This window comes from Orbilia oligospora, assembly GCF_000225545.1.
Source record: "Orbilia oligospora ATCC 24927 unplaced genomic scaffold scaffold00210, whole genome shotgun sequence".
Taxonomy (NCBI): domain Eukaryota; kingdom Fungi; phylum Ascomycota; class Orbiliomycetes; order Orbiliales; family Orbiliaceae; genus Orbilia; species Orbilia oligospora.
The window spans coordinates 1021286-1034670 of NW_011645767.1; the positions used below are offsets into that span (position 1 = coordinate 1021286).

A 13385-nucleotide genomic window follows, 5' to 3' on the forward strand; every position below is an offset into this window, starting at 1 on the left:
GGTGATGGATAGAATGGAACCAAATCGAATACGCTATTAAAGTTGGGTATCTAAAGTAGGTCGGATAGAAGTATAACGACGATGGGAAGGTTATCGATCGATGGATGACGAAGATGAGGTTGTGGAGTAAGATGACGACGGTGATGGTGATGGTGATGGTGAAGATGCAGGAGGGGTCGATGTTTTTATACAAGCTAAGAATTAAGACGTTGATGGACCAGAAGCTGTAGAAATAAATCGGAGCTCGTTGGATTTCCAGAACCGAAAGAAAAAAAAAAAAAAAAAAGAGGAACGGAAGGTTTAACAACCGACCTAACTACCTAGTTACTTAGCTACCTACAAGCTGTCTCAATTTTTTAATTTTTTTTTAATTTTTTTATTTGTGTGTGTTTTCCTCCCAAAAGAAAAAAAAAACGAAAGATGTAAAGAAGAAGAGGGAAGGTTATTACTAAAGCCAAATGACCAAAGATACCCAGATATACTTGGTGTAAGGTAAGAGGAAAGAAATTTTATAGAAGAGACAAAGAGGTCGAGCTAAATATTAGGTGATGGACTGACCCGAACTGGGTTAGAAGGGGTTGGCAATGAGTAACAAACAGTTAAAACAACTTGAATGGCCGGGGCAAAAAAAGCTTGGTGTTTGGGGAATCAATATTAATCATACTTCCGTCTACTTTCTAGAAAGTCGAACAAGTCGGCCGGGTGTTCCGGGATACTTTTTTTACTTTCGAAGGGGCCGTTACGTTATGTTTATGGTCATCTGTCTAGGTCTAAGAAGTATTACATATAAGAAGTGGAGAGGCCTTGAATGCAGAGGTCTCGGATGTCATGGCATGACTAAGATGTATTATATATTATAAAATATACGGCATGACGTCGAAGTTAAAAAGAAATCCAGGTCGATCTAATCTGATTCACTGATGGTGATTAGATTAGATTAGATGGGATCCAGTCAGATTAGATTGACTGGATTAGATTAGATTAGATCCAACACAATTCGCTGGCTCTCCTCGAGTATATGGAGGAGTTCATTCAACGGGCTTCAACAGTCTTACCCCAGACATCGCTCCCATTAGTAAGAGGATTAAAAATAATAAAAAATCTAGAACCAGTATTGACTCGATCCGGTATCCTTATCTTTTTTTAAACTTCATGGCTGTTCTGAATCATATGCAGGGTTACCATACTTCTATATAACTATTAGGTAGTGGAGGGAAGATAAGGTATGGCGCTTGAGGCTTAATGAGCTTTCGGTTGCGAGACCCCAAAATACAATCAATGCGGATTAAAGTACCGCGCATTTCTACCGTATTTTCTAGATCGAATAGTAGACAATCCGACGGATAAATATTCCTTTTCGTTAGCAGTCAATACGGTATGTTCCTGCGTGTATTCAATCTGGTAATCGGATACCATTATTGGGTAGTTGCCGGTACCGGTATCTACTATACTTATCCATATATCATATATGTTATATCCCTCGAGACCAAGATACTGACTAAACTACTTACTAAACTACTTATATCCACCCTGACATAGTAGTAGACTAGATTGAGAAGCAAGGCTGGGGATTTTGAGACAAAGACAGGGGGTGGTGTTCCTATACAGGTGCGAGAGCGACAACCAGAGGGAGGACAAGTGTGACTGGTCGATATTCAACAGAGCTGAACTGGAGAGAAAGAACTATATAATATTAGTCTCGGGAATCCCCTTAAATACAAATTCACCATCTTCTTTCCATTTCATTCAATTCAATTTCCATATCTTCTATATACTTATTTGTATACTATTTATACGTATACATTTTATATTATACTGTAGTCGTGAGAGTGTGTGATTTGAGTCAATGTTAGTAAGATCAAAAAGGTGAAGATGTGTACCGGCCCTGACGTTGAGCCATTCTTTGGCTCTCCTCTTAACGCTTCCACTTCCACTTCCACTTCCACTTCCACTTCCACCTCTCCTTCCTTGCCTCGATCAACAACCTCAACATCAACTTCATACTCGGCATCGACATCAACATCACCTTCAACTTCATACTCAACATCACCATCGTCTTTATCATCAGTATCTTCAAATCCCCCCCGGGACAATGGTGGCCGGCTATTCTCGCCCAAGTCGGACAGACCCAGCTTCAAATCCAATCATGTTCACTCCCATTCGCTGTCATGCGACACTAGCCGTAATACCGATGGCAGTACCAATACCAATACCAATAATACCACCCTCCCGGCCTCTTCTACATCTCCATTAGCTTCTCCGACTACTTCAACTTCAACTTCAACTTCTCCTCAATCCTCATTGAGATCATCCATTTCTTCCATACGCCCATCCATAATACCCGTTCCTTCAACGAGGAAATACCGTGCTCAATCGTCCTTCTCTCATGATACTCGCGATTCGCCAACTTCGTCCGTACGCTCGGGCAACATGACGTTTTCCATGCAGACATCGTCTTTCTCCTCGTCGCTGCCTCTTCCCTTCTCCTCAAAATGGTCCTCGCCGCCTAGTCGCTCTTCCACACCTCTTCACCGTTCCGGTCAGTTAGTTTACTTTTACCTCTTATATATTTATTCCCTCATACTATTTTCTTCTTCTATTATTTGCCAATATCCAGTATCATCCCGTTATCGCTGTCGCATATATGTCCTGTCGAATATACCTCAATTCCGTCATCGAGATTGAAGTCTGCAAGATCAGATGGAATGCTTTGATGGAATGCCGGTCGGAGGATTGCATGATAACGCCATTTCGCGCCCTGCTTTCCCAATTGTTTAACCGAATCTCTTAATTGGTTCCTGCTTGTTGCTGTTGTCCCACCCCAACACCATCTATCTTTAAGCTCTTTCTTCCAACTTTCTCCGTTCCGTCCGATGCAGATGCGTAAAAGTGAAAATGTGGAACCACTCGGACCTTCTCTTGCTAAACTCTAGCCCTGCAGCTTCCGCCTCAGTCGCCGTCGTCGATACCAATGAACAAACTCCACTCCATCGCGTTCACTGTGGCGGTAGCGTCCTTGCTATCGCCGTGTCGTCCGACCACATCTATGCTGGTACACAGGGCGGCGATATCATGGTATGCATACCCATACATCCCTTCCCTGAAATCTCTTGGCGTTTCTCATCGCATTACTCATCAACTCACCTTCTATCCACAGGTCTTCTCCCTTGACACATATGACCACGTACGAGACCTGAAAGGACACTCCGGTTGCATCCTCGCTTTGGTCCTCTCTCCAGACGAAAGTTTACTCGTTAGCAGTGCCGGTGATGCGATTATCAATGTAATTCTCCTCATCCCACTCCATGCTGCCGCGAGATTTGATTTCTAAAGACAAAAATAGATCTGGCGAACAAAAACATTCGAGAACGTCCATCGCATATACTCAACTTTCGACATCGGCGATATCTTCTGCGTGGCTTATTCCTCCAAACTTTCCTCCCTCTACCTCGGCGCCCAGAACACTTCGATTCAATGGTACGACTTTCGGTCAACGGACAAACGACCCCGGGCATCCTTAAAATCCCATCCCTCGAGACGTTCCCACCGATTCTTCGATTCCCTCGGACCCGGTGGATCCGCGACCCCCCAGCCACCCGTAGACTCCTCGGATGTTCTCGAATCCTGCCATGAATCACAATTAGTCGAGATTGACCCGTTGAATATTGTTCAATACGCCCATTTTGGATATGTGTACTGCATGCTCCTCCTCCAATCCTTCACCAAAGAAGGCGAGGAAATTTTGGTGTCGGGAGGTGGTGATGGATCAATCAAGATATGGGAAATCGACTCGGAAACCTCGGCCATCAAGCCGGAGACGTCGAAGTCATTGACTTCCGGTGATTCCGGTGTGTTGTGTATGGCTACTAGGGACCAATTCCTTTACTGTGGTTTGACGGATGGCGAGATCAGCATCTGGGACTTGGACGGCCAAGCCTTAATCCGAAGCATCAAGGGACACCAGGACGATGTCTTGACAATGACTGTCAGGGACAACTGTATCTGGAGTGGGAGTGCTAGTGGATATGTCAGGGTAAGTTTTTATCCAACTCACTCTCCAAGAACCTTTCTAATAGTAGTAGAAATGGAGTCAACGCTTCGAATTACTAGGACGCTGGAAGGCACACGATGGTCTTATCCTCGCATCTGATCTCAAGTCAGTCAAGGGTAGAGATTTGTATCTCTCAGGCGGTAATGATGATTGCATATCCGTATGGGACGTTTCTTGTCATGAAGATGACTTCCCGTCTGCATATAGAACTACCGAAGGTGAGACCACACCCCTCTTCTCGCCCATCTTTTTAGAAGCTGCTAATAATTTCAGACGAGCTCTTGTCTACCCTACGAAAGTTGGTCGGCTACCGAACTGTCGCCAATGACCCCAAGTTCAGCGAAGACTGTCGTCAAGGTGCTTCCCTCCTCAAATCCATCTTTCGTCAATTCGGCGCCCAGTCCTTCCTAATCCCCACCGACAACTGCAACCCCATCGTTTTTGGTCGCTTCACACCTCCGGAAACCCCCGGAGTGGAATCTAATAGACAAACAATTCTCTTCTATGGCCACTATGATGTCATCTCTGCTGGGGAGGGAACCGCGAACAATCAATGGATCACGGAACCCTTTGAAATGACAGGGATGAATTCGTACTTGTACGGCAGGGGTGTGTCCGATAACAAAGGCCCGGTTCTAGCCGCCATCTTCGCTGCCGGTGAACTTGCTCAAAATAACCAACTGTCCTGCAACATCATCTTCCTGATAGAAGGCGAGGAAGAAGCCGGAAGCCGTGGTTTCAAAGAAGCAGTTAAAAAATACAAGGACTTCATCGGCCCAATCGACTGGATCCTCCTCGCGAACAGTTACTGGCTGGACGACGAAGCTCCATGCGTAACATACGGCCTACGTGGTGTCGTCCACGCTAGTGTTGAAATTCAATCAGATAGACCGGATCTCCACAGTGGTGTCGATGGCAGTCGTGAGAGTCGGGAGCCGGTGATTGATATGGTAAATCTTCTCGCAAAGCTTACCAGCGACGGTGGAAAAATCATGATTCCTGGTTTTCATGAGATGGTTCGGGCCATCACCCCGGCTGAAGAGGCGATGTACACCGAGATTGAGAATGAGTTTTCGGCAAGGCTGTTCAGAGGGTCTATTCCTTCAGGTCGTTTGAAAGAGCATTTAATGTCGAGGTGGCGATACCCCTCACTTACAATCCACAGGGTTAACGTCTCCGGTCCTACAAATGCAACCATCATCCCTCGTTCAGCATCCGCTGCTATTTCGTTACGCATCGTACCCGATCAAAAACTATCAACAGTAACCGAAAATCTTACGGCATTCCTCTATAACCAATTCTCAACGTTCTCGTCCCCCAATCAACTCAAGATTAGCATAGACCATGTCTCTGAGTGGTGGCTTGGTGATCCGCTTAACAAAGCTTTTAAAACTTTGGCACGGGTTGTGGAGGAAGTTTGGGAGAAGAAACCGTTGTTTATCAGAGAGGGTGGGAGTATTCCAGCGGTCAGATTTTTGGAAATGGAATTTGGAGCTAGTGCAGCCCATTTACCATGTGGGCAGGCGAGTGACGCAGCACATTTGGATAATGAGCGGATGAGGGTTGCGAATTTATACAAGGTATGTTTCTTCTTTTTGTTACTCCCCTCAAGAAAATTTCGGAGACTGGAGGCCTAATTTATTTTCGGGGGCGAATAGAGTAAGACCATTATGAAAAAAGTGTTTAGGGAGTTGCCGTTGGATGATGATGAAATTGGTGTTTAAGGTGGATTTGGGATAGCGACAGGACATGTATTATATATAGATTATTATTGTTTTTGGCTTAGCACTTATGATCTCCCCATGGCAGTTACTTATTATCATTTACCAACGACTTTTCATTGACAATATTGGAAGGGGAGGAAAGGCCGGGTCAATAAAATATAAATTTCATCGTCAGTTGCCATTCTTTCTTTATTTATATTACGACACAATAATGGATATGTCAAATATTGGTCTCGTTCAAGCGAAGATCGAATCCCTTCATTACAGAGAGTCAGGGAATTCGGCTTGTTAAAAATGCATTGCGGGTATAAGTTCCTAGTTGGTACACCATCCAGATTATAAAATTATGTTGAAAGCGGGTGAAGTCTTTTGCATCTAGATAGCTACCTACTACCTATTATGTACAGTGCAGCAGAGGTATATACAAGTATATATAAGTATTTATTTCTTTGCCTAGTTAAGTTGGCTATGGCAATGACCTAACACTTTACAGCCTGATCATAGTTCTGGATGAGTTAAGATATTGTCTAGCCCCGAGACAATAGATGATACCCATGGCCAAGCAGCCAATTCATCGGGTTTCTCTGGCCAATCTGCATTCTTGTTCAACAATTCTTCTAGAGGTATTGCCAGCTTTTTTTGATCAATAGTAACTCTTAAAATGCTTCCATTCAAAAGTTTCATGACTATTTGATCGCCTCTTATGTCACAAGACGTTACGGGTTCTCGATAGGGCCCCTTAGATTTTGGCATATCTCGACTATACAGAAAAGGTATTCGAAGTACCTCTTCTGTCCCATAGCACAGCCAATCTCCACGAACACCAAAATGTTGAAAACTCCTATAGATAGGGGCATAGGTTGATAACGGAGGTTTCCCTCTCGCGGGAATTCTTTTGACTCTGATATGGCCGACGTTGGTTATTAGGTACTCTCCATCGTGTGAGAATATCACGTAGTTAATAAGATACCCGTATAACGATCTGACTTCTTTCACAGTGAACGAATCGACAAAGCCCACGACTCCGCTCAAATGAACATTGAACATCTTCCCAATACCCGAGAATGCCGGGGTATCCCATACGTGGAATTCACCATAGCAGTCGCCGGCGGCGATATGCTTGCCGCTTGGCGAAAATGCAACGGTGGTAACTGGATATACAGTATCAAATTGTCTTTGAAATTCCCCGGTGGTGGAATTCCAGACTTTAACATGCCCGTCGTAGGATCCGGATACAATGTATTTACCGTTCGGTGAGAAGGAGACGGTGGATATTCTCGAGTGTGCCTTGATAGTTGTTTCGGAAGTACCGGCTTTTGTATCCCATATCTGAAGATTTCCATAATCAGAAGCTGATGCGATTTTATCCCCATCTGGTGAAAATGCTACAGCTCTGATGTATAAATCGGTGTTGGAGCTATCGCACAGAGTTATCTGAAGCTCGCCGCTGACTGTATCCCACACCTTGATATTTTCAGAGCCCGAAGCAATCAGCTTCCCGTCAGATGAGTAGGCAATAGTCTTTACTGGATATAAATGCCCAACCAGAGATTTATGCGGCCCCCCGGTTAGGCTATCCCAGAGCTGAACCACAGTTTTATTACTCAAGGCTCTTGACGCGATTTGTTTACCATCTGGCGAGAATCTAACGACTTTGTGAACATCGCGAGGTTGTCCCACTTCAAATTTCGGTTGGTGATCGGCACCTAGTGTCTCGCGATTTTTTCTCCACGTATGATCGAGTTTTTGCTTACGGAACCGTTGGCTGCGGGGTTGGAGGGATACGTATTCATGGTTTCGTTGAAGTTGGGGAAGGGTTCCTAGCCATGTGGGGGCTTTGTCAAGATTTCGGCCTCGGAGTAGACTGGTTTCCGGGGTGAAAGCCATTGCGTAGGCATAAACTTGTAGAGGGTAGTCCTGGATGAAGGGACCGTATTTTGAGATGAAAGAACGAGTGTCGTGTATAAATCTCACGAAGAGTGGTACTCTTGACTCGAATCTGGAAATCTTGATGCGTACATGTATGGTCGTTAGTTTACTAAATTTGGATTATTGGATAGCTTGCAATTGGGGTATGAGGTGCTCGAGGCGTGATTCGAATGCGTGGCCGGCCGGCTCCAGTAAATGTACATACCGGGTATCTTTCCGCCAAGGTATCTAGTATCCCAGAAACATATGTTACTCGGGCCACAATACACATGCATTCTAACCACTGAAGCAGTTTATTGTGGCAGAATGAGCTGAATTCCCCATCTGACCGGCTAAAGGTCACTTGTGCCAGTGTCGTTTCGTCAAGTTCTGCGAGGTGATGAACCCAAGTTCTAGCCGCATACTGACTAGTTTTAACTCCCGCCAATCTATCTTCAAGCTTTCCCGGCTGCAGTAAAGGTCGTAGTTCTTTGAATTTGGCCAGGTCGACGACATTGATTTTAAGATTCCGGGATAAATATGATAGTGAGGTCAGCACGATTTCCCGATGTCCATATGCTCCGTTACCCTCTAGGATTAACCGTGCCTCTTCGGTATTTAAATAATCCCGAGCTGACTGATGAACAAACCCAATCAACTTATTCTCTTGATCGCGAAGGCTGAGGAATGAAGTACACATATCAAGCAGCATTGTGATAGTGATCCGTTCACCCGATAAATCCAAACCTGAAACGCTCTCTACTTCGTCCACCGATAGAACACTAAAAGTTAATGCTGCTACTCTAAGAAGACGTATACAACTCCTCGTGATCATTGAATCACGGCCAGAGCCGAGCTGTTTCAAGGCCCGGTTGTAAAAAGGGAATAATCCTGGAGGCGAGTCCTCAATTGTTGCAAGTGCTTCATCTGGACTTACACCTTCCAGTCTTTTGCATACTAAGCTGACCCACATGTATATACCCTTTGCTCTCGCCGTTAGTTGCTTTTCTATCTCTTGACGCAATGTTTGGCCGTAGTGATGACGTCTATCCAACTCGGCCACCTTTTCGATAATATAGATCGCTACGCCCGCAGAAACGTGTTCGAAGTTGAGTTCTAAGCTGACCAGCTCCTGGTCAGATCCGGCCAGTAATTCCTGGTTAGCGATATGAAATGGTCGACTCGTTAGAAGCCATTTGATCTTTGAAGGGTTATCGAGACCCGTTCGGACAAGAAGTTGTAAGAACTCGGCCATATCACCCTCTTGGCATTCGTCGAGGGCATCAATGACCAAATATACTCTAGGAGACTTCGTTTGGAGTAACATTTCCAAGAATATATCCCATAGAGTCTGCCATGTGGGGACACCGTCGATGAAACAATCATTTTGTGAATCCCAGAGACGTCGTAATATCATCATAGCTTCGTTCCGTTGATTCACAAAACATCGAATTAGGCCCTTGATAATTGCTTCGACTGTATTTAGCTCGTAATTTGAGTCCTGGCAGAAGGAGTACGCAACTATTGAGCCGTTGCTACGAGAAAGTTCTTCGATAAGTCCAATTGCTGTCATTGTTTTTCCCTTCCCCGCACCTCCCTTGATCCAGAGCAGGCTGAGTTCGTCACCAGCTTTCCAACGGAGGAATTGGGGGTCTGTTAGAATCCAGTCCATTGATCCTATGACTAGCTTGTCCTTGGTCATCTTGAGTCGATTCTTAATAGCGGGGGTATCTGGGCACTTTAAGGAACTCAGGCACAATTGGTTTATTTCTTCTGGTGTAAGGGGTTTTGTTCCTAACATACAAGAGAAAAGTAACAGGCGTTTTATTAGCGGCCTAGACACGAAGCATAGAAAAAAACTATGAGAAAAAGACAACATGCTGTTGAAAAGGTGTATTACCCCCTCCTTAGCTTACTTACCCGCGTGGTAATCACCCCTGACTTCAAAATACTGGGACCTATCTTGTAGGTTATTCTGTCTTGAACTTTCTCCCTGAACGACAAAATTTCCACTACCAGAGACGTTCATATTATACCCTCCCTCCTCAAACACGCTATCCGGCAACGAGGGTTCCCAACCAGTCACATCCGCAATATGTCTATCAAGTTTCTTCTTATCCGCCTCAGAAGCAATCGCCTCCTCCCTCCCATTCTCCGTCATAATCTTAAACGTAGCCAACAACTGTACATTCTCCAACAAATTCTTCATCAGCGTCTCAACCTTCCCACCTTTCCCCAACGTCCTAGCGGCCTTAGTATATCTCTCCATCCTAGAACTCTTATCCTCAGGTACCACTTTATTAAATAATTCTTTGAGTTTATTCCAATCTTCTTCACATCTATCTATTGTCTTTTTCGCCGCGCTGTCGATTTGTGATGAGTTATGCGATTCTAGTGTTGTTCTTGTTGCATCTAGGATGTCGCTGATTATCTCCAGCTTTTGGGAGGCACGACGGAACGCTTTGGGGAGACCTTCGGCGTCTAGTGCGGCTTCGACGACTTTGGCCATACCGTCGATTATGGCGATTATGGAGGAGGCGACGGCCGCGACTGCTACGAACTCGGCGCCAGACATTTTGGTGGGTTTAGGAGAGACTTGTGAGGGTTTGGAAATGGGGGTTCTAGATGTACTGGGATCAGTTAGTATTCCATTGCATTGCCAATGCGTATTAATTCCGACTCGCGTTTGAAGATTGTACTTACAGAATATATATAGATCTTGTATTCTTCAGATCTAACTGTAATATAACACCTAACCCAAGTGAGGGATATGATAACTTTTATCTTCCTTGGGTCCAGGACTAACGTTGTCTGATTTCTATGATCAAGCACCCAAGAAAACAAACTATTTTCCTCAAGAGTTGATAAAAAAACCTCCTTTATTTTCTTAAAAAGAATAATACTACTTTTCCAGACGAAGTTGCGGGTCGCGGTCGCCGATATTTATAACGACCCTTAACCCTTGTGTTGGCCTACCTCTCAGTGTCTGGGAACCCATACCGACTAAATCTGCATGAGCTTGCAAGGTAAATTCTTAGTAGCCTTGTTTAGAAATGCGGGGCTGTTTTTCTCTCTCGTTACCAGCAGCCTTGTACAGCCTCTTATGCATGCAGGGTGTCATGCACTGCGACGAACTAGGTCAAAACTTCGACGATCGGTCCCGTCTGTCATGATAATTGGGGAAAATATTCAGCCTTGTGGTGATTTTTCGGGAACGAGGGTATATATACACATATAGTCGACTTCATATCTGGCTTGTTACGCTATGGTTATCAATTTCTAAGCTTAAGGCTGATGTCGGGCTTCTGTAGATAAGATGTGAGTTAAATTCAATGAGATCTATACATGAAAGAATTTAGATAATTTGATGCGTAAATAACTCGTGCGATCTGGCTAACTACTTAGTAATAATATTGCAAATAGATCTTGAATCGGCCCCACTTTCATTCCTTGGTTTCTAGACTAACCTTGTTTTTCCTCCGCTAAGCCATTAGGTCGGGCGCCTATCTAGAGGCCTTGGAAGGATCTATATTTACTTACAGCTCTAATTGCAACGAAGGATCTAAGGTAAACGTACTAATAGATAACCACCTTTCCTCGGCTCTGCGAGTGGATATCCAAGGTTTTTGATATATATGGCGATGCATCCGATCCGCCTGGTAAAACAATTTGGCTAGACCATTGACAAAGCGCTTCCATATTGTGTGTTTCGGAGGGTGATACAAAAGTATCTTGCAGATTAGCCCCGTAATAGCTTGCTGTATTGATTATCTTATGAATGATTTAGTCGAATCTTCAATTCAATATCTATGTTTTACTTTCTCAAATCTTCTTTTGCTTCAAACCCAAAAAGTACCGTTACTATTAACCACTAGCAGTATATGTACGAGAACTAACTACTAAACCCTTTTTTAATATATTCTTTTCCCCTTTGCGCTTTTTTTGTCAAGTGGCAGGTACATGATAAATATATGCATTAGTAGAAGGTATTGCAATAGTCAAATGCAAAGAATAAAAAAAATAAAAAATCTAAGATAAGAACAAGAAAGAAGGAGGAATGGTGATAAGAAGAAGCAGTTGAAATGTGTACCGGATGTACCATATCGCTATTCACCACATTTTGTGTATGTGGAGAGCGAGGGAGATCTCGAGAATACAAAACGGAAGGGAGAAAGGATAAAGATGGATATGGTGGTTGGTAGTATATTGGCGTCAGCCCGTCAAACCTTTCCGATTGACATGATCTACTACTAACGTGCCGGAGTATTGTAGTGAGGGCGAAGATTATTTGAACGTGCCTATAGGAAAGGAATGACTGATGAATGCTGACGCAGATTTTCCGATTTACGTCGGTAATCCCGGCATTGGAAGAGAATCCTTATTTCTATCGGCATTGTCGGTAGCGTTCTTAGGGCGACTTAGGAATAGACCAGGTATCAGGTTCGTGACACGCCTCTTCATTTTTTGAAGATTTTCTTTACCACGTTTTCGGAAAGGCGAAACTGGCCTAGATTCTGCGGCCTGTCCCTCGCCGGGTGCCATAGGTTGCTCTTGGGCCACTGATCTTGCTGCAATTGCTTGTTCTTCCGCAAGCTGCTCTGCCTTAATATCCATGGCAATCTTACACATAGTTTCGTGTATACCGAAGAATTGCCGCGTCGGATGGTTTTCCTCATCATGAGGGATCGTTACGGTGGTGAAGCCGTTCAACATATCGAAGATATCAATGGACGGGTCGGAACGGATATCGTAAACATCATACAAATAACGCTTGTAGATGTAACGCGAGCTCCGGTCGATATGAAAACTCCTACCTGCCGCTACCATAGCCGGAGAATAATCAAGGTCTACTTCTGGGTTTATTGTTTTCGTGCCCTGGAGGGCATAATGGAGCTCCCTCACCCGCCGACGTATTTCCGTTTCAATAGCTGGGTCTCTTTCGTGGAGTGTCGTGAATCCTTGGTGCTCATTACCATCTTTGTCGGTGGGAATTGGAAAGACAATCTCACGCGTGCCAGCCCACTCCAACCACATCTCGAATTTCTTGAAGTGTGCACCTAAGTCTTTGGACATATTTATGAAGTTTGAAATGTTCTGGGATATATATTGAAGTTCAAGCTGCTGTTTCAAGCCGGGTGTTTGCTTTTCAAGGCGAGGTAGAAATTTGCTTCGCTATCGTTTTTTAAAAGAAGAGTATATTAGTTTTCATTTTGCTTTGGTCTTTTGAGGTTGGTTTCGAGACGGAACTAAATTTCTTTCTTTCTTTGCTTATGTTCTTTCTTTCTTACTTCTTGTTGGGAGGGAGGGAGGAGGGGCCTACAAGTGATAGAATTCGTTCGGTGTCAATAGCAGGGTCTGGTGTACGGAAGAGACTGGGTGGCACTATGGGTATCACTGAACATGCGGTACGCGGGTTATGTTCTTTATTTTGGCGGGGGCCGGTGTATAGCAGCGGGCCTAACGTAAAGGTGGAGACGGGTCCCCGAGGCTCAGTGATCCTGCATGCATGATTATCACGGCGGCGAACCTTATCATTTGCGGAAACTTTTGTTAGTACTGAGCTTTGGTCACAATGATTTTGACTCGGGTTGGGATAAGTTGTGCAAGGGATTTAGATCGAATAAGGATACCACTGAATCGGATAACGTACTAAGTAATCGAAGTCTATGTATGCCATATTTTTATGAGCTAAAGGATTGGCT

At 44.3% G+C, this 13385-nt stretch overlaps 3 protein-coding genes across 3 annotated transcripts; 1 reads left to right on the forward strand and 2 right to left on the reverse strand.

Moving 5' to 3' along the window:
• Nucleotides 1-1872: 1872 nt before the first annotated feature.
• On the forward strand, nucleotides 1873-5775 carry AOL_s00210g289 (uncharacterized protein; the record flags this gene model as incomplete). The annotated part of the gene is made up of 7 exons (XM_011129090.1): nucleotides 1873-2543; nucleotides 2934-3075; nucleotides 3158-3283; nucleotides 3344-4033; nucleotides 4083-4269; nucleotides 4325-5631; nucleotides 5710-5775. 7 exons carry the CDS (start codon nucleotides 1873-1875, stop codon nucleotides 5773-5775), a joined length of 3189 nt encoding a protein of 1062 aa, XP_011127392.1.
• Nucleotides 5776-6514: 739 nt separating this feature from the next.
• AOL_s00210g290 (uncharacterized protein) lies at nucleotides 6515-10258 on the reverse strand (the record flags this gene model as incomplete). Its single annotated transcript, XM_011129091.1, has 4 exons — nucleotides 6515-6535; nucleotides 6562-7692; nucleotides 7910-9477; nucleotides 9604-10258. 4 exons carry the CDS (start codon nucleotides 10256-10258, stop codon nucleotides 6515-6517), a joined length of 3375 nt encoding a protein of 1124 aa, XP_011127393.1.
• Nucleotides 10259-12027: 1769 nt separating this feature from the next.
• On the reverse strand, nucleotides 12028-12756 carry AOL_s00210g291 (uncharacterized protein; the record flags this gene model as incomplete). The annotated part of the gene is made up of 1 exon (XM_011129092.1): nucleotides 12028-12756. One exon carries the CDS (start codon nucleotides 12754-12756, stop codon nucleotides 12028-12030), a length of 729 nt encoding a protein of 242 aa, XP_011127394.1.
• Nucleotides 12757-13385: the final 629 nt, after the last annotated feature.